The 24,914-nt window shown below is 40.7% G+C and overlaps 2 protein-coding genes across 8 annotated transcripts in view; both read right to left on the bottom strand.

Annotated features, from left to right (window-relative positions):
• Positions 1-12,171: 12,171 nt before the first annotated feature.
• Positions 12,172-24,914, bottom strand: part of LOC101103836 (zinc finger protein 432) — a 51,399-nt gene continuing 38,656 nt past the window's right edge. For all 4 annotated transcript variants that reach the window (XM_042231013.2, XM_042231015.2, XM_060398796.1 and 1 more), the window contains exon 6: positions 12,172-19,817. The gene's annotated coding sequence lies outside the window, so the exon portion shown is untranslated. The remainder of the gene's footprint in view (positions 19,818-24,914) is intronic.
• ZNF614 (zinc finger protein 614) overlaps positions 12,172-24,914 on the bottom strand; it is a 23,124-nt gene continuing 10,381 nt past the window's right edge. For 3 of the 4 annotated variants that reach the window (XM_042231020.1, XM_060398809.1, XM_060398808.1), the window contains 4 exons: positions 19,619-19,817; positions 16,980-17,106; positions 16,386-16,481; positions 12,172-16,044 (listed from right to left, as the gene is read on the bottom strand). In XM_042231020.1, the coding sequence (XP_042086954.1) occupies positions 14,531-16,044; positions 16,386-16,481; positions 16,980-17,106; positions 19,619-19,636 (1,755 nt within the window). In that variant the 5' untranslated portion in view covers positions 19,637-19,817 and the 3' untranslated portion in view covers positions 12,172-14,530. The remainder of the gene's footprint in view (positions 16,045-16,385; positions 16,482-16,979; positions 17,107-19,618; positions 19,818-24,914) is intronic. The other variant, XM_060398810.1, reaches the window with a different exon arrangement.

The raw sequence follows: 24,914 nt of genomic DNA, 5'->3' as shown, positions 1-24,914 counted from the left end.
TTCAACAGCTGTTATCGCTTTGCTGGGTGGGAAGACATGGAAATGTCATACGGGTACCCCAGTCACAGACACGTTAAGTCTTCTGAGGCTGGCACCTTGCCAAGGCCAATGTGGTATGAGATGCGTTCTAGTCATCAGTTTGGGCAAAACGGGCAAGTTGATGGTGCCCTTGAGCCCTTAGGCAGTAACACCTTGAGTGCGGCCAGTTTACCTGAAGTCTGATATTCTTGTGGAAGAAAAAATTGTGCAGAGAGCTTCTGGTTGGATCAAAGGTTGAATCTACTTGAGGTCTATGTTGGAAAAAATCTATGCTTGTATTTCTTTTTCTCACACTACTGCCACAATTGCAACACGTGTGACATGTCTGTCATCTCCTCTATACCAACTGAGTCCTTAAGTCTGAGAGGGTAACAGGCAGGAAGGCCAGGGGTCTCCAAACGGAGGAAATAGCCTGCAAGTGTCAGACATTTTTATCTCTCTTAAGCGGCAGGAGGAAACAAACTAGCGATATTTTTTCCTTCTCTATACAAATTTAAAAGGAGGTTTCTCCTAAAATACTGTGTTGCCATGACACCTGGTTTCACCTGAAGTTAACCATTCTCAAACCTAGAGATAACCAATGCCTTTTCTTACGGAAATGTTTATCTTAAGCTATGCTAATATACTATGCATTTACCCCAAACTCTGTCTTCAAGTTGGTTCCGCCTTTTGGCTCAGAAACTACTTGACAAACCAGTATGTTATACTCAGATATTGTTCCTGCAATCTATGTAAATGAAATTATTTGTATGGTGCTCTGCCCTTTTTCAAGATTCAAGTTAATCATTTTATGGTCCAGGATGAACTATTTGGTGCCAAGATTATCCCAAAATGCATCTTATGGGTGAGGGGCCTGGTGCCATTCCTTTCTTTCATTAACTGCTAGTGACTATATAACATCCAGCTGAAGACAAGCAGGAGGGTACTCTTTCTGCCCCTTTCTGATGCCTGTGTCAGAAGCTTTCTCTATCTCCTTTATACTTTAATAAAACTTTATTACACAGGAGCTCTGAGCGATCAAGCCTCGTCTCTGGCCCCGGATTGAATTCTTCTCCTCCGGGGGCCAAGAATCCTGGCGTCGTGATTCAACAACCTTTCAAGTCTGACTCAGTTATAACCCTCTCTATGCAGAGATATTGCCAGACCCCAGAAGTAAAGGGCTTGGTCCTAAATGCTGCTGCCCCAGTACAGATGCCAGTTCTAAGTAGCAGGTCCCCAAGTTACCTACAACTTGTCTGACTTGGCTACAAATCCTTGCCTGGAGAGTCTCACAGACAGCCTGTCAGTGGGGTCCACGAATTTTGCAACACTCCAGGGGGTTGCAAAGAGTCAGACATGACTGAAGTGACTTAGCACGGCACAGCTTGCTGAAAAGCTCACAGAACTCAGTTTATTAAAGGAAACGATAAAGGACAAAGATGAATGACCAAATGAAGAGAAAAACAGGACCAGGAGGGTCTCGAGCACAGGAGCTTCTGCTCCTACGCTGTGGTGTGTTCCTCTCCCCAGGCCTGTATGTGTTCATCCATCTAGAAGCTCTCCAAAGCACACACTATTGGGACTTTACGGAGGCTTCCTTACATAGGCATGATCAATTAGTAACTCCGTTTTTAGCCCTTCTCTGCTCTCTGGAGGATGGAAAGTGTGCTGAAAATTCCAAACTTCTAATCATGGCTTGATCTTTCTGGTGACCATCCCCCATCCAGGAGCCCACCCACAGCCACATCAATAGCATAAGAGACATTCCAGATGCTCTCATTATGTAGAATTTTCGAGGGTTCAGGAGCTCTGTGCCAGAAACTGGTAACACAGACCAGCAGGTCAATTTTCTATTATTTTACAAGGTCAAACTCAAAAGGATATATGCTAAACAATTCTGTTTTTCTAATATTCTCCAAATGAAAAAAGATAGCTGCAAAAAGATCTGTGATGCCAAGGGTTAGGGTCAGGGAAAGGTTGTGACTATGAGGATGTATCATGAGGGAGTTTGTGTTGACAAAGCATTCTGAATTTTTACTGTGGTGTTGGTTATATAAACCTACATATATGATTGTTTCTTGAAGTGATATATAAAAATCAAGCAAAACCGAGTGCATGGTAAAACTGGTGCAATCAACCCAATTGTAGTTAATAGCACTGTAACAATTTCCATTTCCTCTGTTTATGGTTAACTGTGTGCTTATATAACATTTTAGCTTTGGGAAGAGTGGGCTGAAAAGCGTTTAGAAAATTTCTGGAATATTTCAGTTTTTGTAATTCTAAACATTTCAAAATTCAAAATTCTAAAAATATAACATTTATATTAATTTTATAAACCCCCAAATGCTACTTATAAATTTGGCTAAATACATCCAAATACATGGAGTAGTACTTATGAAACGAATAAAGTGTTTCATTTTGAAGTACTTCAAATACTTTGAAATGACATAAACTTAGAACCAAAGAAATGCGAAGGTTAAATAATAAAATAGTCATTGAACACTCCTGCACTGTATATATTAAAATTCAATCTGGGACACGACTGAGCGACTTCACTTTCACCTTTATGCATTGGAGAAGGAAATGGCATCCCACTCCAGTGTTCTTGCCTGGAGAATCCCAGGGACAGGGAAGCCTGGTGGGCTGCCGTCTATGGGGTCGCACAGAGTCAGACACGACTGAAGCGACTTAGCAGCAGCAGCAGTGACAACACTAACTACTACTACTTAAAATGTATAAGATCAATGACAAGGCAACTAGAAATGTGGTTGAAATTATCCTTTCTCTTGGGGCTTGTGAGGTGTATCATCCCTTAAGTTTAGACTTATGGCATAATGCTCTTCATCCTTTCCCCAAGGCTACTTTCCTTCATTGTTATCAGATATTTTGTTAAAGCCTACGATATTGAATGGGTTTCTACACATATTTCCTGACAAATGATGGGGTGATATTACTCAAATCTTGCCATATTCATCGCCATAGTAAAGTATTTCTCCAGAGTTAACTGACATCTGTTGAAGTGTTATTTCTGGGCAAAGGCTTCCCCACAGTTGTATTTCTATTAATTTCTAATTATAGAAATATTCACTTACCTGTGATTCATGATGACCACATATGATCTGGTCTATTCCCACTGAAGGCTTTCCTAGACTTTCACACTACATAGGTTTTATCTCAGTATATTTTTTGGACATAAAATGTCCTAAAATATTTTCACCGAGGTTGGTTTTCAGTTCAGTTCAATCGCTCAGTCGTGTCCACTCTTTGAAAACCCATGAACCGCAGCACACCAGGCCTCCCTGTCTATCACCAACTCCTGGAGTCTACTCAAACCCATGTCCATTGAGTCGGAGATGCCATCCAACCATCTCATCCTCTGTCGTCCCCTTCTCCTCCTGCCCTCATCTTTCCCAGCATCAGGGTCTTTTCCAATGAGTCAGCTCTTTGCATCAGGTGGCCAAAGTATTGGAGTTTCAGCTTCAACATCAGTCCTTCCAATGAACACCCAGGACTGATCTCCTTTAGGATGGACTGGTTGGCTCTCCTTGCAGTCCGAGGGACTCTCAAGCGTCTTCTCGAACACCACAGTTCAAAAGCCTCAATTCTTCGGCATTCAGCTTTCTTTATAGTCCAGCTCTCACATCCATACATGACCGCTGGAAAAACCATAGCCTTGACTAGACAGACCTTTGTTGACAAAGTAATGTCTCTGCTTTTTAATATGCTGTCTAGGTTGGTCATAACTTTCCTTCCAAGGAGTAAGCGTCTTTTAATTTCATGGCTGCAGTCACCATCTGTGGTGAATTTGGAGCCCAGAAAAATGAAGTCAGCCACTGTTTCTACTGTTTTCCCATCTATTTGCCATGAAGTGATGGGACCAGATGCCATGATCTTCGTTTTCTGAATGTTGAGCTTTAAGCCAGCTTTTTCACTCTCCTTTTTCACTTTCATCAGGAGGCTATTTAGTTCCTCTTCACTTTCTGCCTTATGAGTGGTGTCATCTGCATATCTGAGGTTATTGATATTTCTCCCGGCAATCTTGATTCCAGCTTGTGCTTCCTCCAGCCCAGCGTTTCTCATGATGTACTCTGCATACAAGTTAAATAAGTAGGGTGACAATATACAGCCTTGATGTACTCCTTTTCCTTTTGGGAACCAGTCTGTTGTTCCATGTCCAGTTCTAACTGTTGCTTCCTGACCTGCATACAGGTTTCTCAAGAGGCAGGTCAGGTGGACTGGTATGCCCATCTCTTTTAGAATTTTCCACAGTTTATTGTGACCCACACAGTCAAATGCTGTGGCATAGTCAATAAAGCAGAAATAGATGTTTTTCTGGAACTCTCTTGCTTTTTCCATGATCCATCGGATGTTGGCAATTTGATCTCTGGTTCCTTTGCCTTTTCTAAAAGCAGCTTGAACATCTGAAAGTTCATGGTTCACATATTGCTGATGCCTGGCTTGGAGAATTTTAAGAATCACTTTACTAGCGTGTGAGATGAGTGCAATTGTGCGGTAGTTTGAGCATTCTTTTGCATTGCCTTTCTTTGGGATTGGAATGAAACTGACCTTTTCCAGTCCTGTGGCCACTGCTGTTTTCCAGATATGCTGGCATATTGAGTGCAGCACTTTCACAGCATCATCTTTCAGGATTTGAAATAGCTCAACTGGAATTCCATCACCTCCACTACCTTTGTTCATAGTGATGCTCCCTAAGGCCCACTTGACTTCACATTACAGGATGTCTGGCTCTAGATGAGTGATCACACCATCGTGATTATCTGGGTCGTGAAGATCTTTTTGTACAGTTCTTCTGTGTATTCTTGCCACCTTTTCTTAATATCTTCTTCTTCTGTTAGGTCCCTACCATTTCTGTCCTTTATTGAGCCCATCTTTGCATGAAATGTTCCCTTGGTATCTCTAATTTTCTTGAAGAGATCTCTAGTCTTTCCCATTCTATTGTTTTTCTCTATTTCTTTGCATTGATCGCTGAGGAAGTCTTTCTTATCCCTCCTTGTTATTCTTTGGAACTCTGAATTCAAATGGGTATATCTTTCCTTTTCTCCTCTGCTTTTCACAGCTATTTGTAAGGCCTCCTCAGACAGCCATTTTGCTTTTTTTGCATTTCTTTTTCTTGGGGATGGTCTTGATTCCTGTCTCCTGTACAATGCCATGTACCTCCATCCATAGTTCATCAGGCACTCTAGCAGATCTAGTCCCTTAAATCTTTCTCACTTCCACTGTAGAGTCATAAGGGATTTGATTTAGGTCATTCCTGAATGATCTAGTGGTTTTCTCCACTTCCTTCAATTTCAGTCTGAATTTGGCAATAAGGTGTTCATGATCTGAGCCACAGTCAACTCTTGGTCTTTTTTTTTTTTTTTTTTTTGCTGACTGTATAGAGCTTCTCCATCTTTGGCTCCAAAGAATATAATCAATCTGATTTCAGTGTCGACCATCTGGTGATGTCTGTGTGTAGAGTCTTCTCTTGTGTTGTTGGAAGAGGGTGTTTGCTATGACCAGTGCCTTCTCTTGGCAGAACTCTGTTAGCCTTTGCCCTGCTTCATTCGGTATTCCAAGGCCAAATTTGCCTGTTACTCCAGGTGTGTCTTGACTTCCTACTTTTGCATTCTAGTTCCCTATAATGAAAAGGACATCTTTTTTGGGTGTTAGTTCTAGAAGGTTTTGTAGGTCTTCATAGAACTGTTCAACTTAAGTGCAGCCAAGAGGAACTACCCTACATCCGAGGTCAGGGGCAGCGGCCGAGAGGAGATACCCCATGTCTGAGGTAAGGAGCAGAGGCTGTGCTTTGCTGGAGCAGCCGTGAAGAGATACCCCACATCCAAGGTAAGAGAAACCCAAGTAAGATGGTAGGCACTGAGAGAGGGCATCAGAGGGCAGACAGACTGAAACCACAATCACAGAAAACTAGCTAATCTGATCACACGGACCACAGCCTTGTCTAACTCAATGCAACTAAGTCATGCCATTTGGGGGCCACCCAAGATGGACGGGTCATGGTGGAGAGGTCTGACAGAATGTGGTCCACTGCAGAAGGGAATGGCAACCCACTTGCCTTGAGAACCCCATGAACAGTATGAAAAGGCAAAAGATAGGATACTGAAAGATGCACTCTCCAGGTCGATAGGTGCCCAATATGCTACTGGTGATCAGTAGAGAAATAACTCCAGAAAGAATGAAGGGATGGAGCCAAAGCAAAAACAATACCCAATATCCACAATGTGGATGTGACTGGTGATATAAGCAAAGTCTGATGCTGTAAAGAGCAATATTGCATAGGAACCTGGAATGCTAGGTCCATGAGTCAAGGTAAATTGGAAGTGGTCAAAGAGGAGACAACAAGAGTGAACATCGACATTCTAGGAATCAGCGAACTAAGATGGACTGGAATGGGTGAATTTAACTCAGATGACCATTATATCTACTACTGTAGGCAGGAATCCCTTAGAAGAAATGGAGTAGCCATCATGGTCAACAAGAGTCCGAAATGCAGTACTTGGATGCAATCTCAAAACAGAATGATCTCTGTTCATTTCCAAGGCAAGCCATTCACTATCACGGTAATTCAAGTCTATGCCCCGACCAGTAACGCTGAAGAAGGCTGGTTTTACCTGAGTTGTCTCGTATATTTTTTCATCAATATAAAATATGCTGTAATCACTAAAGATAATACCACATTCTTTGCATTGCAATTCTTCTCTGCATACTATTTTTTGAGGGTCTGCAACTTAATACACATTAGCCCAAAGAGACTACCTGTGATTTCATTTATGTTTAACAAGGATTAACAAGTGAGCAAAAGCCTTCCCACTTTTGCTGCATCCAAAGGGCCCCTCTCCCGTATGTTTTCATCGATGAACCTTGAGCCCTGACTTTGTGGTAAAGGCTTTTCCACATTCACAGCATTCATATGGCCTCTTTCCCACGTGAATTCTCTAACAGGTGATGAGATCATTTTTGTGTAAAGAGAATTTTCCACATTCAGTACATGCAAAAAAGCATTTCCTGAATAAAATCTCTGATGTTCTATCAGGCATGTCTTCTTTCTAAATGCTTTACCACACTCGCTGCATTTGTATAGTTTCTCTCCAGTGCAAATCTGCTGATATATACCTAGAGTACTCCTTACAGAAAGTGAAGTCGCTCAGTCATGTCCGACTCTTTGTGATCCCATGGTCTGTAGCCTACCAGGCTCCTCTGTCCATGGGATTTTCCAGGCAAGAATACTGGAGTGGGTTGCCATTTCCTTCTCCAGGAGATCTTCCCAACCCAGGGATTGAACCTGGGTCTCACGAGTTGTAGGCAGATGCTTTACTTCCTGAGGCACCAGGGAAATCTAAGCCCTTGCCATGTTCATTACACATATATGGTTTCTCTCCAGTATGAGTTCATAGGTGTGCACTAATCTTCCTTTTTGAGAATAAGCCTTTGCCACACATTTACTGCATACATTGGGTTTCTCTACAGTGAGTTCGTTCATGCACAATGAGACTGCCTTTCTGAACGAAGCCTTTTCCACAATCACTGCATATATAGGGTTCCTCTCCAGTGTGAGTTCACTGATGTCTGATGAGGTGGGCCTTGGCTGGAGAGGCCTTCCTGCATTCACTGCATAGGTAGGATTTCTCCCCTGTATGAGTTCACTCATGTACAATCAGTTGGCTCTTCACAGTAAAGGCTTTCCCACAATCACTGCATATAAATGGTTTCTCAGTAGTATGATTGCACTAATGTACAAGATCACCCTTCATAGTGAAGCCTTTTCCGCAGACACTACACACATACGGTTTCTCTCCTGTATGAGTTTGCTGATGTATGATGAAGTAGTGCTTTGTTGAAAAGCCTTTCCCACATTCACTGCACATATATAGTTTCTCTTCTCTGTGAGTTTGCTGATGTGTGCTAAGACTGTTCTTCAAGGTGAACCTTTCCCACATTCACTGCATATAAAGGGTTTCTCATATGTATGAGTTCAATGGCATGCAATAAGACATCTCAGTGAAGCCTTTTCCACAGTCACTGAACATGTAAGGTTTCTCTCCTGTGAGATCCAACCAGTCCATCCTAAAGGAAATCAGTCCTGGATCCTCATTGGAAAGGCTGATGTTGAAACTGAAACTGCAACACTTTGGCTGCCTGATGCGAAGAGCTGAGTCATTTGAAAAGACCCTGATGCTGGGAAAGATTGAAGGCAGGAGAAGAGGATGACAGAGGATAAGATGGTTGGATGGCATCACTGACTCAATGGACATGGGTTTGAATAAACTCTGGGAGTTGGTGATGGACAGGGAGGCCTGGCGTGCTGCAGTCCATGGGGTCACAGAATCAAACGCGACTGAGCGACTGAACTGATCAGGCTTAGCCTCTCATTTTTCTCATTTGCATAGTAATTAACAGACGTGTCCAACATCCATAGCCTTGAATGAATTGAGATGATGTTATCAAGTCTGTCATAGTTCTAGTTCAAAAAATGCTTACCAGGGACTTACCTGATGGTCCAGTGTTTAAGACTCCCAATGCAGGTACCCATGATTCAATCCCTGGGCGGGGAACTCAGTACCACATAATGCAGCTAAAGACTTGGCATGCTACAACTAAAAGACCTCATGTGCCACAACTAAGACCCCACACTACCAAAAAAAAAAAAAAAAACTTCAATAAATTTTAGGTATTATGTTCAGTGTGCTTTTCAAGGTGGGGGGGGGGGCAGGATTGAATCTAGAGTGTAAAAATTAATAAAATGTTTTTGGAGTACAACTTGCAATTGCTCAGTTTCATTCTCTTAAAGCCACCAATCAACTTTTCATTCTCCTAAAGCCACCAATCAACTTTTAAGAATTCAAATTCAGCAGAAATTATCGTTGTAAGAACAAACATGCACAAGGATATTTATGGCATCAATTTTGACAGTTTTAAGGAAGTAAGAAATCTTGTGATCATTACATAAACTCACTCTTGCATCTCTGCATTCATACCTTTTGACAGTGCCGCAGCATAATGACTGATCAACGTGTCCCATGGGACAATAGTAAGCTTGATGCAGAGGGAAGACTTGCTCATTGAAGCATGTTCTACTCTCTTGGAGCTCTCCTAACACATTGTAATGGAGCCCAGGAGAGGCATGGGATGAGATACTATGTGAAAAGTCACCCCATCCATTCCAGGGTATCCGAAGTGTGACGGCATCGGCGACTAAGATTTATTTAGAGATATAGAGAGAGATAAAGAAAGAATATTGCAGTTAATAAAATAGAGGAAAGAGGCTGATATTCCTTGGTTTACACAGAAAGCCAATAAAGCCCCAGCATAGGACTTGCTCTGTTCACGTAGGCCACAGGCGCCCTCCCAAATGGGGCACCCTCTCGAGTGGGTCTTAGAAGCCTGGGCAGAGAAGTGAACTCAGAGCGCCCCTGCACTCCAGGGAGTCAGCCTGAAAAGGAAAGAGAAAGGGAGAGAGAGAACGAAAGAAAGAATGACATGGGGAGACCAAGTTTCGGTGAGCAAGGCTTGCAACTTGATTTTCTTTCCTTTTTTTTTTTTTTTGTGTGTGTGTGTGAACCCATGGACTGTAGCCCACCAGGCTCCTCTGTCCATGGGTTTCCCAGGCAAGGCAACTTGATTTTCAAAAGGAGCTTTTATACCCTAAGTTGTACATAGAGAATAATGGAAGATGCAGAGTCAGCAGTCCTGACCCTTATTGAGACCAGGCTTTCTTTCTGCATACCTATCTGTATACACAGGTCTTAGGTGATTTACATCATCTTCTGGCCAGGAGGCCTATTAGCATTTTATGACCCTTTTCTGATAAGAGTTCGTCAACCAGAAAACTTATTTTCCCTAAAAGTGTTGTTCTTTCCAAAGTCTGGTGCCACTCTCAGAAAGCACTAAATAGTTACATTCCTATAGGGCAAAGGTGCGGGCTATAACAAGGAAAGAATTTATTAACTCAAAGTTTAATGTTGTTAATATCAAGGCTACTACTTATATCTCTATATATCAGCTATATTAATTAATGCACTCCCAGGTACACAACGAAAGATATGAAAACTTGGCAGCAAGCATTGGCTCAACAATGAAACCCTTAACCAGTTCTATTCTATTGATTTTTAACTCCTTGAAAGGCTCTACATTCCTAGAATGTTTTAAGCTGCCCGTGCCTCTCACAGTTCAGTTCAGTTCAGTTCAGTTGCTCTGTCATGTCCGACTCTTTGCGACCCCATGAATTGCAGCACGCCAGGCCTTCCTGTCCATCACCAGCTCCTGGAGTTCACTCAGACTCACGTCCATCGAGTCAGTGATGCCCTCCAGCCATCTCATCCTGGGTCGTCCCCTTCTCCTCCTGCCCCCAATCTCTCCCAGCATCAGTCTTTTCCAATGAGTCAACTCTTCGCATGAGGTGTCCAAAGTACTGGAGCTTCAGCTTTAGCATCATTCCTTCCAAAGAACACCCAGGACTGATCTCCTTCAGAACGGACTGGTTGGATCTCCTTGCAGTCCGAGGGACCCTCAAGAGTCTTCTCCAACACCACAGTTCAAACACATCAATTCTTCGGCGCTCAGCCTTCTTCACAGTCCAACTCTCACATCCATACATGACCACTGGAAAAACCATAGCCTTGACTAGACGGACCTTAGTCGGTAAAGTAATGTCTCTGCTTTTGAATATACTATCTAGGTTGGTCATAACTTTTCTTCCAAGGAGTAAGCGTCTTTTAATTTCATGGCTGCAGTCACCATCTGCAGTGATTTTTGGAGCCCCAAAAAAACAAAGTCTGACACTGTTTCCCCATCTATTTCCCATGAAGTGTTGAGACCAGATGCCATGATCTTCATTTTCTGAATGTTGAGCTTTAAGCCAACTTTTTCACTTTCCTCTTTCACTTTCATCAAGAGGCTTTTTAGCTCCTCTTCACTTTCTGCCATAAGGGCGGTGTCATCTGCATATCTGAGGTTATTGATATTTCTCCCGGCAATCTTGATTCCAGCTTGTGCTTCCTCCAGCCCAGCGTTTCTCATGATGTACTCTGCATATAAGTTAAATAAGCAGGGTGACAATATACAGCCTTGACGTACTCCTTTTCCTATTTGGAACCAGTCTGGAGGCTGTAAACAATCACATGCGTAGCTGCAAGAATCCGGAAAAACCTGTCAGGCAAGTTAGAAAGCTATCAGAGGGATTTGAATTGAAACACTATTATGCCCAGGAGACTTATTAACTAGAGCTCTTGGTTGATTTTCTTCAGAGAAAGGTGGTCAGGGACAGCCCCCATTAATATCAGAAGAGTTTGGCGAAAAGCCTAAGATAGTAAGACAGACAAATTCTGGTTTTGGGGTAGCCTGATTCACCTTTGCCCATCAGGTCTCTTCCTCGTGACCTTTGCCATGGGTGGGATCTCCTATGCTGGCTCCTGGCACAGGGATATTTCCAGATATGTGGAAAAAAGCCATCTAGATCATGTAGCCACCAGTCAGACAGCCCACACTAGACAATTTAACTCTCAATCCACATACTGCTGCTGCTAAGTCACTACAGTTGTGTCCAACTCTGTGCGACCCCATAGACGGCAGCCCACCAGGCTCCCCCCATCCCTGGGATTCTCCAGGCAAGAACACTGGAGTGGGTTGCCATTTCCTTCTCCCAATCCACATACTAGAGAATTAATAATTAATGTTTGTTGTCTTTAGATATTAAGTTTTTAGGGAGGTAGGTTTGTAATGCAAAGGTAACTAAAACCAATAGGAGTGTATATTAGTAGGTGATTGGTTAAATAAATCATGGGATGGATCTTCATGAACACTATACAGATATAAAAAGAATGAAGAAGCTTGTAATTGGTACAGATACTAAGTTAAACAGTCCACAGTTTCCTCAAAAAAATGAAAAATAGGAGTACCATAAAATTTAGCAATTTGGGTATATATCTGGAAAAAAATAAGAACTCTAACTTGAAAAGATATGATGTTACAATCAATGTTCAGGGCAGTGTTATTTACAACAGCCATGACATGGAACCAGTCTTAAGTGTTCATTGACAGATGAATGGATAAAGAAATTCAACCATAAAAAGAAGGAAATCTTGCCATCTGCAACCATGAGGGATACTAAGTGAAATAAATCAGGCCAAGAAAGCTGAATATTCTATGATCTCTTTTATTTGTAGAACCCCCCCCCCCCAAACCCAAACTTATAAATAATAAAGAACAGATTGTGTGCCAGAGGCTGAAAGTGGGGTGGGAGGGCAGAAATGGTGAAGGTGGTCAAATGGTACAAACATCATTATACTGTTTGAACATCATTAGCCGTAAGGGATTGAACATCATTAGCTATGAGGGAAATGCAAGCTCAAGATCAGATAGGACTACAAACCCAATAGAATGGGTAATGTAACATATCACAATACTAAGTGCTGGTAAGGATGAACAATTGAATCATGTGTTGCTAGCAGAATGACTAAAATATACTGAAAATACCAAGTGCCAGAGAGGATGTGGAACAAGTGGATATCATACACTGCTGGTAAAGTCACTCTGGAAGCGAGTTTGGTAGTTTCTTTTAAAGCTAAACACAACTTTCTTTATGTCCCAATAATCATACATCTGAATATTTATTACAGAGGAATGAAAATTTATGTCTGTCCAAAACTCTGGATGCAGATTTATAGCACCTTTCTTTATAAAAATTGAAACCAGGAAACAATACAAATTTATCTGAAGAGTTAATGGATAAACAAACTGGTACATCCAATAATGTATACTACTCAGTAATAAAAATCAAGCAATTCAACTCAAAAAAGTCTTAGGAGCAATTTCCTGAGGGACAAAAAATAAAAAGATGACATGGCCCTTATTAATAAAAAAAATTATAAATTTGTATAAATACAACATATATAATGTTTAAAATCCAGTTACAAAAATTAATTTCACAAATGACAAAATTATATTGATGGAAAACTGACACATAGTTGCCAGAGGTAGGTTAGGATAGGAGTGACCATAAAAAGGTAGCTTGAGGGTGTCTGTGTTGATTAAAGTTTTATGTTCTGGAAATAGCAGTTACACAAAATCTATGAATGTAATAAAGCAGCTTAGAATTCCAAAAAAAACAAAAAAACTATTTAAAATTTCATGTAAAAAATCTAGTGAAATCTAAATTCCAAAGGCTGAGTTAATGGTTACACAAAATGTTTTAACGGGGATAAGTTACATAAAGTATACAAGGGAATTTTCTGGACTACTTTTGCATTTTCTTATAAGTTAAAAATGATCTCAAGTTATCCATTTTACAAAAACAACTTTGAAGGTGGTTTTATAAAATATTTGGTTTTATTTATAAACTTAGTTAAGCAAGCTGCAAATGTGTATTCCTATTTCATTTCCTTTTTAAAAAAGTTCAGTATGCTTATAATTAGTTTGGAGCCAAAGAAAAATAAGAGCTAATCACATATTGGGGTAGGCATGGAACACTTGCAGTAACAATCAGTGGTAAAAGCATAAAACTGTTATTTATAACTATGGAATTACTGGAACTTCCCTGGTGGGTCAGTGGTTAAGACTTTGCCTTCCAGTGCAGGGGGTGTGGGTTTGATCCCTGATTGGGGAGCTAAGATCTCACATCCCTTGAAAAAAAAAAAAAAAAAAAACAAGCAATACTGTAGCAAATTCAATTGGAGTTGGAAGATGGTCCACATTAAAAAATATATAACACAAAACTATGGAATTATTCACAAGAAAATCAGAAACAAGACTCGGGTGCATCATCTGATGTCTGATGAGGTTACATTTGTAACAAAAAGCACTCATTTATTTTCATAAAAATTCATTCCTTTGTAAGTCCACTAATATTTAACTAAAGGTACTCTACCTTTAGCATGCTCCTAAAAGTTTTAATTTCTGTATGATTCCCTGACAAATGATGAAGCAGAATGCTTCACTGAAATCTTGCCATATATACTGTCTTCTTAAAAATATTTCTCCAGTGTGACCTCTGACACTCACTGAGATCTTTCTGGGTAAAGACATTCCCATGGTCATCGTATTTTTCTTTTCTAAATCATATTTCTACAATGAGTTCACTGATGATCAACAACAATCCCTGATAATAAAGTCTACCTTCCCACTGATGACTTTTCTAGTCTCTGCATTCACAAAATCTGTCCAAGTGTGTATGGAATACATACTTTTCAGACATATAATGAAGCCAGAAAGTTTTTCCCAAGTCATCTCCACCCTGAACATATCAAGGGCTTTTCCAACACGTTTTCACCAACAGAAAATGTGAGGTAGGATCATTAAGGCACTACTACATTCACGATATTCACTGGGTTTCACTGGGTTTACCTCTTGGGCAAACCCTTTCATCTCCTCATGGCCCCCCCATCTGATAACAGGTAGTCCCATGATTACATTCTGCTCTGCTAGAGGCACTGATGTTTAAAGTCTTAGCTGTCACAAAAGGCATTTCCCCAGTCACTGCATTAATGGGGCTTTGGTTCACTCATAAATGATCTGGGACTCTGTTAAAGGCATTTCCAACTTGACTGGATCTACCCATTTCTCTGATGTGCATTTTCTTATGTTTCACAAGGTTTGACAAGTGGGAGAAGGCTTTCTCACAATCACTGCACCCATACGGTCTCTCTCCTGTGTGAGTCCTTTGATGGACATTGAGTACTGACTTTGTGGTGAAGGCTTTTCCACATTCATCACATTCATAGGGTTTCTCTCCTATGTGAATTCTCTGATGGGTAATGAGACCATACTTGTGGGAATAGGATTTTCCACACTCAGTACATACAAAGGGAGTCTTTCCCGTGTGACACCTCTCATGTTGTATGAGGCATATCTTCTGACTGAAGGCTTTACCACACTCATTGCACTCATAGGGTTTCTCTCCTGTGTGAGTTCGTTGGTGTATAATAAGAGTGAGCTTTGTGGTGAAGCCTTTCCCGCATTCGTTACACCGGTAAGATTTCTCTCCCGTGTGAGTTCGCTGGTGAACCATGAGATTACTTTTCACGGTGAAGCCTTTCCCACATTCACCGCATATGTAAGATTTCTCCCCTGTGTGAGACCGCAGGTGTACCGTGAGATTACTCTTCACAGCGAAATCTTTCCCACATTCACTGCACAAATATGGTCTCTCTCCGGTATGAGTTCGCTGGTGTACAGCAAGATAGCGCTTCATGGTGAAGCCTTTCCCACACTCACTGCATACATAGGGCTTCTCCCCTGTGTGGGTGCGCTGATGCACAGTGAGATTACTCTTCCCGGAGAAGCCTTTTCCACATTCACCACATACGTAAGGTTTCTCTCCACTATGAGTTTGCTGATGTGCAATCAAATAGCGCTTCATGGTGAAGCCTTTTCCACACTCACTGCATACATAGGCTTTCTCTCTTGTGCAGGTTTGGTGATGTACAGGAGAGCTGCTCTTCACAGTACAGCCTTTTCTGGGCGCACTGGTTAAGTGGGGTGTGTCTTGTGTTTGAGTTTTCTGATCTTTAGTTAATGTGACATTTCTGGAGAAGGATTTCTCACATGGACCACCCCTACTGGGTTTCTCTTCAGTATGAACACTCTCACGAGAAATAAGCTGAGATTTCCTGCTGCATGGCTTTTCACTTTCAACACAGGCTAGAGATTTCTCTATTTTGTGAGTCCTCTGATGCTTAAGGACTTGGAATTGAGCGCTAATGTGTTCTGTACTTTCAGGAAATATAATTCCAGAATACAACTGTCCATAATCACTATGTAGAAAGGATTTCTCATCTCCATTAAACTCCACAGGGTTCTTTATTCCATAGCTGCTCTTCTGGTTAACTAAACTTAAGCTTGATTCCAAAGCTTTTCTATGTAAGTTAAATATACAATCTTGAACTAGGGTGAAATGTGTTTTGCTCAAATGAACACTCTTTCTAAATGCATTCTGTTCACTGCACTGTTGCATGCTCTTCAGAAATCTTTGGTTTCGAGAGTGCTCTGGCAAATAACTGTCACCTTTCCCAATTCCTAAGAAAAAAGGAGATGATCAATTATTTCATGAGACTGGTATGGGATGAAAGGCTTAAAAAATGACATGGTGTGTAGGGGTGCTCTTTATTATCTACCATGTAATCACAGTGTAAAATTATAAAGATGTATGAGGAAGTGAATGAATATCAGATCCAAAAAGAGACAAGGAATATATTTAAAGCTAAATACCCAGAAAGAGTTCTCATCTGGATAGATGAATATGGGGAACAGCTGTTGAGGGGGTGCCTCAGTCACCCTCACAGCTGTGACTCCTTCTCTAGAAGGAACTAGAATATGACTTCCATGGTCACTCCCCTTGCTGATTCTAACTCACTCACCTGGACAAATTCTATTCTGCATTTCATTTTCTATTATGCATGGTTCTTTTCCATGTTCCAACTTGGAAAGCAAATCTGGTTTGGTACCTTGATATCCTGATCATGAGAAATGATAAAAGACTTAGATTCAAGAACTGGGTTATGGTATGTCAAGATGGGAAAATATGGCATTTTATTTATTTAACATTTACTGACTTTTTAACTTTACTGGATTCCTATTAAGCATATCACATTTTATTAGATTCTACTTTTTTAATTGGCATATAATTGCTTTACGATGTTGTGTCAGTTTCTGCTGTACAATGTGAATCACCTATGTGGATACATATATACCCCCTTTCTCTTAAGCCTCCCTCTCCGCCCTCCCCCCTTACCTCCACCCTTGCCAAATACTGCATTTTAGAAACAAAATTTCTTGTATGCAAAGCCAATGTTCTCTTTCAAGGTACAGGAGATTACACCTCTTTGGAGCCAGCCAGGGGACAAAAAATCTAACTCTTTGGAAGACCACAGGGGCTGCAAAGCTTTCATCAGGTGATGGAGAAAAGTCCAGTGACTCGACACCTCATAAATGACATTGGGAGTCATCCTTACCCAGTGACACCAAATTGTTATAGTTCTCCAGCATCACATCCCAGTATAGGTCTCTCTGAGAAGAATCCAGGAGCTGCCACTCCTCCCTGTTGAACTCCACAGCCACATCTTCCAGTGTCAGCAATTCCTGTAATAATAAAGCCCTGTATGATGTGAATTCCTTTTATCAATATGTAAGAAACATGAGAGAAGTTATTCTGATTTTCACCATACCTCCTGCATCAATATACTTTTCTCAAATACATTTCAGTTAAAAGCAAAATCCTATCTTTCTATGTATATATTTTAGCGCCTACCTATTTGCATAATATGCAAATGACATCAGAACAAATAAAACAGTCCTACATTACCATGAAATTTCACAGCCAATAAAAGAATCAACTCTGAACAGATTCCACATCTGAAATTTACAAGATAATGTTTTTAATACATGTAAAAAATAGCAGAAACTATAGAAGATACATCTGCAGCAAAGAAAAAAAATTAGTTGATTAGGAAGATTTGAAAACAAAAACAAAGAAGAAATATAGTAATGAAGCAGTATCCCAACATCTAAAGGTGAAAAATTTCAAAACTGATTAAACTCTCCAAACCCCAGGCTCAGGAATCCCAACAAATTCCAAGCAGGAAATCTCTAGGTAGGGACATCAGACTAAAACTATAATACACAAAATACAAAAGGGAACTATAAAAGCATCCAGACACAAAGGATAGATGACCTACAACAGAACTCAAAAAACATGGAATATTATCTTCAAAGTTCTGATTTTTGTGCCAAAAAAGTCAGACATGACGCCGCTTGGTACTGAAACACAAGACTCCATAGAATCCTGGGCAGCATTCTCTCCTTCCAGCCACACTGTGTGACAGTACTCAGGAGTACCGCCAACCAAGAAAGCTCACCTAAAGTCCAGTGTCCAGAATTTTTATTGAGGCTCCCTTAAATATGCATGATTTACTGAATCACTGACCACATGGCTGAACCCCACAACCCTCTAATCACACGGCTGGTCTTTGGGGCATGGACAGCCCTCACCTTGAATTGTCTTATTAGCACAAATCCCCTAGGGCCCACATGAGTCACCTCATAGCATAAACTATAAAGTGTGGTTGCAGTGATCTGGGATGAAAAACAAGACACTCTTAACACACGGGTAATTCCAAGGCTTTAGAGTTTACCTCCCAGAAATTAGGGACAAAAGTCAGTTAAATTCCTTACTACACACTAGGTACTCATGACCCCATGATGTACCCTTCCCTTGAGCTTGGGCTGAATTGCTTCCAAAGAACAAAATACAGCAAAAATGCTGTGATACCAATTTTAATATATATATATATTTTTGGTCTGCATGGTATGTGAGATTTAGTTCCCTGACCAGGGCTTGAACCCACGCCCCCCTGCAATGGAAGTGTGGAGGGTTAACCTCTGAACCACCAGGAAAATCAAGACATGCATTTTTAAATTAGGCTATATATATGATTTCCATCTTGCTAACAGAATCTGTCTGTTGATGACTTTGACGAAACAAGATGGCACGTTGGGAGGCCCATGTGATAAGGAACTTATAGTGGTCTTACACAAGCAGACAGATAGAAACTAAGAATCTCATTTGATTTCTGGAAATGAATTCTGCCAATAACTGTGTAAATGAACTCAAAAGTGTATCCATCCCCAGCTGAGCCTTGGATCATGGTCAAGGAGTGCTGAGCTATTATCAGTGAAGCTTGCATATTTCACACTGAATCTATTTCTCAAACTCAGAGTGAATCTCCACCACTGTTCACCAACACATACGTTGGATTATGTTATTTGATCATTTCAAAGGTTAAATATTTCACTTCTATCAAACTCCAAATGGCTGTTTTATTGAGAAATAACTGACATATATCACCATACAAATTTAAGATGTAAAGCATGATGATATGATTTACATATATTGTGAAATCATTATCACAACAGGTCCAGTCAACATCTATCTTCTCGCATAGATACAACAAAAAGAGAAGGAAAAAGCTTTTCTCCCTGTGATGAGAACTCAGGATTTGCTCTTAACAACTTTCCTATATATCATACAGCAGTGTTAGCTATAGCCATTATGTTGTTCAGTACATCCGTATCTTACAACTCGCTTTCTTGAGGATGATTATGAAACTCATGGAATTTTATATACCTATATAGGTAATGCTCTTCAGTAAACTACATTCATCTTTCTTTTAGATGTGTGATTGGTACCAGGCCAGTGGGGAGCCCCTCAGAGTCACCAATGTTGTTAGGAGTTTCACTCCATTCACTTAAGTGACATAAACCATTGAAAAGCCCAGAGAGCTGATCTGCTCTCTCCTCATAGTCAACATGTATCATGGAGCTTTTCATGTTTTTCTGGTTGTGATGTCTGCTAAGATAAAATCCACAGGCTCCACCACAATCACACATTCTCTTCTAACACCAATCATCTGATGCGACCCCTATGAACAGTATATTCCTGATTCACTTTGTCCTGATTCTGAATTCAGAGTCCAAATTAATTTCTCCCCAGAACCCAATCATCCCCAATTTATACGTTTAGTTGAGCTGTTATTTTTTTTCAGCTTACCACAAATCTATTAGACAATAAAGGAAAGATATAACAAAAAATCACCTGAGCCTTGATCATCATCTTCTGTGCTCAGGAAATAGTAACATGGATTCTGACTTCTGTCTCGTCTGCATTTACTGTGTCATTCTTAAAGACAGAAATCTTGGCATTCACTTAAAGATGTCCCCTGGAACGATGATATCCAACTTCAAAAATCTCTTTCTTTCCTCACTCTTTCTCCTGGAGAGCCTGGACCTGTGGGCTGAAAAGCAAACTGACTTTGAGTGTACATTTCCTCTCGGCACAAACACTGTCACTGTCGATATGCACTTATCCTTAAAGGGACCTCAGTATTTCCATCTGTTCCTTTATTTGCTACCTAGAGGCTTTCATACTCTGAGGCAATAAGACAAGGTTATGAATAGGTGAAACGTGTGGCTTTCTTTTGTAAAGAGGAAGTGGCATGACTATTAAAGGGGAAGAGGGAAAGCATAAGCAGAGCATGATACCTCAGAGCCTGATGAAAGCTCAGGGCAGATCAAGTTTATGGAAGAGAACACATGGAAGGTTCCAAGAATCTGGACACTCCATCTGTAAAATGCATCTGTACCCTTACACCACTCCAAAAATTTTTATATGCTCAGTGGATACACACACCTCAGTTTCAAGAGGATAGCATGAAGCTGATCTTTAAGGTTGTCTTACTTCTCTTTGTGTATTAAAAGGATTAATCTTGCCCAATAGAGGTTGAGATTTGCCCTTAGTTCCTGGGAGGAAACCTCTAAGCCCTCAAAATGTCAGGCCTGATTAAGAATGTCTTTCTTTACCTGAGAGGCTAGGGCCATACAGTCTACGCTAATCATGTGGTGAATGCTTATGGTGTGAATTAGAATATGCTATGCTAATTACGGTGAATGCTTATACTAATCTAGTTCAACGTTTACTTTAAAGCCATAGTAAAAATTTCAGAAAAACATCTATTTCTGCTTTATTGACTATGCCAAAGCCTTTGACTGTGTGGATCACAATAAACTGTGGAAAATTCTGAAAGAGATGGGAATACCAGATCACCTGACCTGCCTCTTGAGAAACCTGCATGCAGATCAGGAAGCAACAGTTAGAACTGGACATGGAACAACAGACTGGTTCCAAATCGGGATAGGAGTACGTCAAGGCTGTATATTGTCACCCTGCTTATTTAACTTATATTCAGAGTACATCATGAGAAACGCTGGGCTGGAGGAAGCACAAGCTAAAATCAAGATTGCTGGGAGAAATATCAATAACCTCAGATATGCAGATGACACCACCCTTATGGCAGAAATTGAAGAAGAACTAAAGAGCCTCTTGATGAAAGTGAAAGAGGAAAGCGAAAAAGTTGGCTTAAATCTCAACATTCAGAAAACTAAGATCATGGCATCCAGTGCCATTACTTCATGGCAAATAGATGGGGAAACAGTGGAAACAGTGTCAGACTTTATTTTTCTGGGCTCCAAAATCACTGCAGATGGTGACTGCAGCCATGAAATTAAAAGACGCTTACTCTTTGGAAGGAAAGTCCTAACCAACCTAGACAGCATATTAAAAAGCAGAGATATTACTTTGCCAACAAAGGTCCATCTAATCAAGGCTATGGTTTTTCCAGTGGTCATGTATGGATGTGAGAGCTGGACTATAAAGAAAGCTGAGCACAGAAGAATTGATGCTTTTGAACTGTGGTGTGGGAGAAGACTCCTGAGAGTCCCTTGGACTACAAGGAGATCCAACCAGTCCATCCTAAAGGAGATCAGTCCTGGGTGTTCATTGGAAGGACTGATGTTGAAGCTGAAACTCCAATACTTTGGCCACCTGATGCGAAGAGCTGACTCATTTGAAAAGACTCTGATGCTGGGAAAGATCGAGGGCAGGAGGAAAAGGGGACAACAGAGGATGAGATGGCTACACGGCATCACCAACTCGATGGGCGTGGGTTTGGGTAGACTCCGGGAGTTGGTGATAGACAGGGAGGCCTGGTGTGCTGCAGTTCATGGGTTCGCAAAGAGTTGGACACGACTGAGCGACTGAACTGTACTGAACTGAATGAATGCCAGGCTGGATGAACCACAAGCTGGAATCAAGATTGCTAGGAGAAATATCAACAACCTCAGATATGCAGACATCACTCTAATGGCAGAAAGGGAAGAGGAACTAAAGAGCCTCTTGATGAGGGTGAAAGAGAAGAGTGAAAAAGCTGGCTTGAAACTAAAAATTAAGAAAACTAAGATCATGGCACCTACTCCCATCGCTTTAGTACAAATAGAAGGGGGAAAAGTGGAAGTGTTGACAGATTTTCTTTTCTTGGGCTCCAAAATCACTGCAGGTGCTCACTGCAGCCATGAAATTAAAAGACACTTGCCCTTGAAAGAAAAGCTATGACAAGCTTAGCACATTAAAAAGCAGAGACATCACTTTGCCAGCAAAGGTCTGTATAGTCAAAGCTATGGTCTTCCCAGTAGTCAAGTAAGGATGTTAAGAGTTGGACTATATCAATTAAAGAACGTTGAGTGCCAAAGAACTGATACTTATGAATTGTGGTGCTGGAAAAGACTCTTTTGAGAGTACCTTGGACAGCAAGGAAATCAAACCAGTCAATCCTAAAGGAAATCGACCCTAAATATTCATTGGAAGGACTGTTGCTGAAGCTCCAATACTTTTGCGACCTGATATGAAGAGCTGACTCACTGGAAAAGATCCTGATGCTGGGAAAGACTGAAGGCAAAAGGAGTAGGGGGTGACAGAAGATAAGATGTTTAGACAGCATCACCAACTCAATGGACATGAATGTGAGCAAACTCCAGGAGATACTGGAGGACAGAGGAATCTGGTGGGCTATAGCCCATGGGGTTGCAAAGAGTTGGACACTTCTCAGCCTCTGAACAATAACAACACAGTCAGATGATCTTCAACAAAGGTGCAAGATTAGAGCAATGAGGAAAAAGACGGTCTTTCCAACAAATATACTGAAACAAATGAATATCCAATTCCAATTAAATAATAATAAATTTAAATGTAATAGCTAAAAATACAAACAACTTCCAGAAATTGAGAAATAAGCCATAGGCTGGGAGAAAATATTTGCAAGATAAAAGACTGCTATCCAAAATACACAAAGAACTCTTAAAAACTCAACAATAAGAAAACACGAAGATAGGCAAAAGACCTGAACTGACATCTTACCAAAGAAGATACACAGATAGCAAATAAGCAAATGAAAACATGTGTAATTGGGAAATTACATCATATGTAATTAGGAAATAACAAATTAAAGAACAATGAGATACCATTACCTACTTATTAGAATAACCAAAATTCAAATTAATGACTACATCAAATGCTAAAGAGTACATGAAGCAACAGATTTATTGCTTATGAGAAGGCAAACTGTTACAGCCACTCTGGTAGACAGTTTGGCAGTTTCTTACAAAACTATGTATATACTCTGAAAATTTATGTCTGGACAGAAACCTTATCATAGGTATATATCACAGACTTATCCATCCAATGAGTGAACATTATTCAGCACTAAGAAGAAACCAGCTATCAAAGCATGAAAAAACAAGGAGGAGCCTAAAGTGAAAGAAGCCAGTCTAGAAAGGCTATTCAAAAAAAATAAAATAAAGTAAAATAAAAAGGCTATTCACTATACAATTCCAACTATTGTAAATGACATTCTGGAAAAGGCAAAGCTAAGGAGACAGTAAAAAGATCAGTAGTTGCCAAGAGTTGGAGGGAAGATAGGATGAACAAGCAGAATCCAGAGGGCTTTTTAAAGCAGTACAACACTCTGTATAACACTAAACAGTGGACAGGTCATTTTACATTTGTCAAGACACAAACAACATATAACACCAAGAGTGAACCCTAATGTGAATTATTTATTTTGAGTGATAATGAGTCAGTACGTAAATTGACTGTAACAAATTCACCACTCTGGGGCAGGATGCTGACAGTGGGGAAGGTTGCATACGTTGGGGCACAGAGGTATGGTATTCATAGCTTACAGTGAATGGTTTCGGATTCATGATCTCTGAAGAAGATTTAGCTTCAGGATCAGGGACCAGGCTTGATAACTCAAGAGCTTTTGTGTAGCAGTTTTATTCAAGTCTGAAAAGGGAGAGACATAGACACTCAAAGGGGGATGCAGAGTGCCCCCTGGCTAGTCTTATTAAGGCCTTATATACTTTTACCAGACCTACTCCCACAACATACATCTTACATTAACAAGATTAGAACAACAGAAAGATCTTACCAGACCTACTCCCACAACATACATCTTAAGATAACAAGATTCAGTTCAGTTCAGTTCAGTCGCTCAGTCATTCCTTCCAAAGAAATCCCAGGGTTGATCTCCTTCAGAATGGACTGGTTGGATCTCCTTGCAGTCCAAGGGACTCTTAAGAGTCTTCTCCAAAACCACAGTTCAAACACATCAATTCTTCGGCACTCAGTCTTCTTCACAGTCCAACTCTCACATCCATACATGACCACAGGAAAAACCATAGCCCTGACTAGATGGACCTTAGTCGGTAAAGTGATGTCTCTGCTTTTGAATATACTATCTAGGTTGGTCATAACTTTTCTTCCAAGGAGTAAGCGTCTTTTAATTTCATGGCTGCAGTCACCATCTGCAGTGATTTTGGAGCCCAGAAAAATAAAGTCTGACACTGTTTCTACTGTTTCCCCATCTACTTGCCATGAAGTGATGGGACCAGATGCCATGATCTTAGTTTTCTGAATGTTGAGCTTTAAGCCAACTTTTTCACTCTCCTCTTTCACTTTCATCAAGAGGCTTTTTAGCTTCTCTTCGCTTTCTGCCATAAGGGTGGTGTCATCTGCATATCTGAGGTTATTGATATTTCTCCCGGCAATCTTGATTCCAGCTTGTTTCTTCAGTCCAGCGTTTCTCATGATGTACTCTGCATATAAGCTAAATAAGCAGGGTGACAATATACAGCCTTGACGTACTCCTTTTCCTATTTGGAACCAGTCTGTTGTTCCATGTCCAGTTCTAACTGTTGCTTCCTGACCTGCATACAGGTTTCTCAAGAGGCAGGTCAGGTGGTCTGGTATTCCCATCTCTTTCAGAATTTTCCACAGTTTCTTGTGATCCACACAGTCAAAGGCTTTGGCATAGTCAATAAAGCAGAAATAGATGTTTTTCTGGAACTCTCTTGCTTTTTCCATGATCAAGCGGATGTTGGCAATTTGATCTCTGGTTCCTCTGCCTTTTCTAAAACCAGCTTGAACATCAGGGAGTTCACGGTTCACGTATTGCTGAAGCCGGGCTTGGAGAATTTTGAGCATTACTTCACTAGCATGT

The sequence above is a fragment of the Ovis aries genome, chromosome 14, assembly GCF_016772045.2.
Source record: "Ovis aries strain OAR_USU_Benz2616 breed Rambouillet chromosome 14, ARS-UI_Ramb_v3.0, whole genome shotgun sequence".
Lineage (NCBI taxonomy): Eukaryota > Metazoa > Chordata > Mammalia > Artiodactyla > Bovidae > Ovis > Ovis aries.
This window is presented reverse-complemented; position numbering and strand designations above follow the sequence as displayed.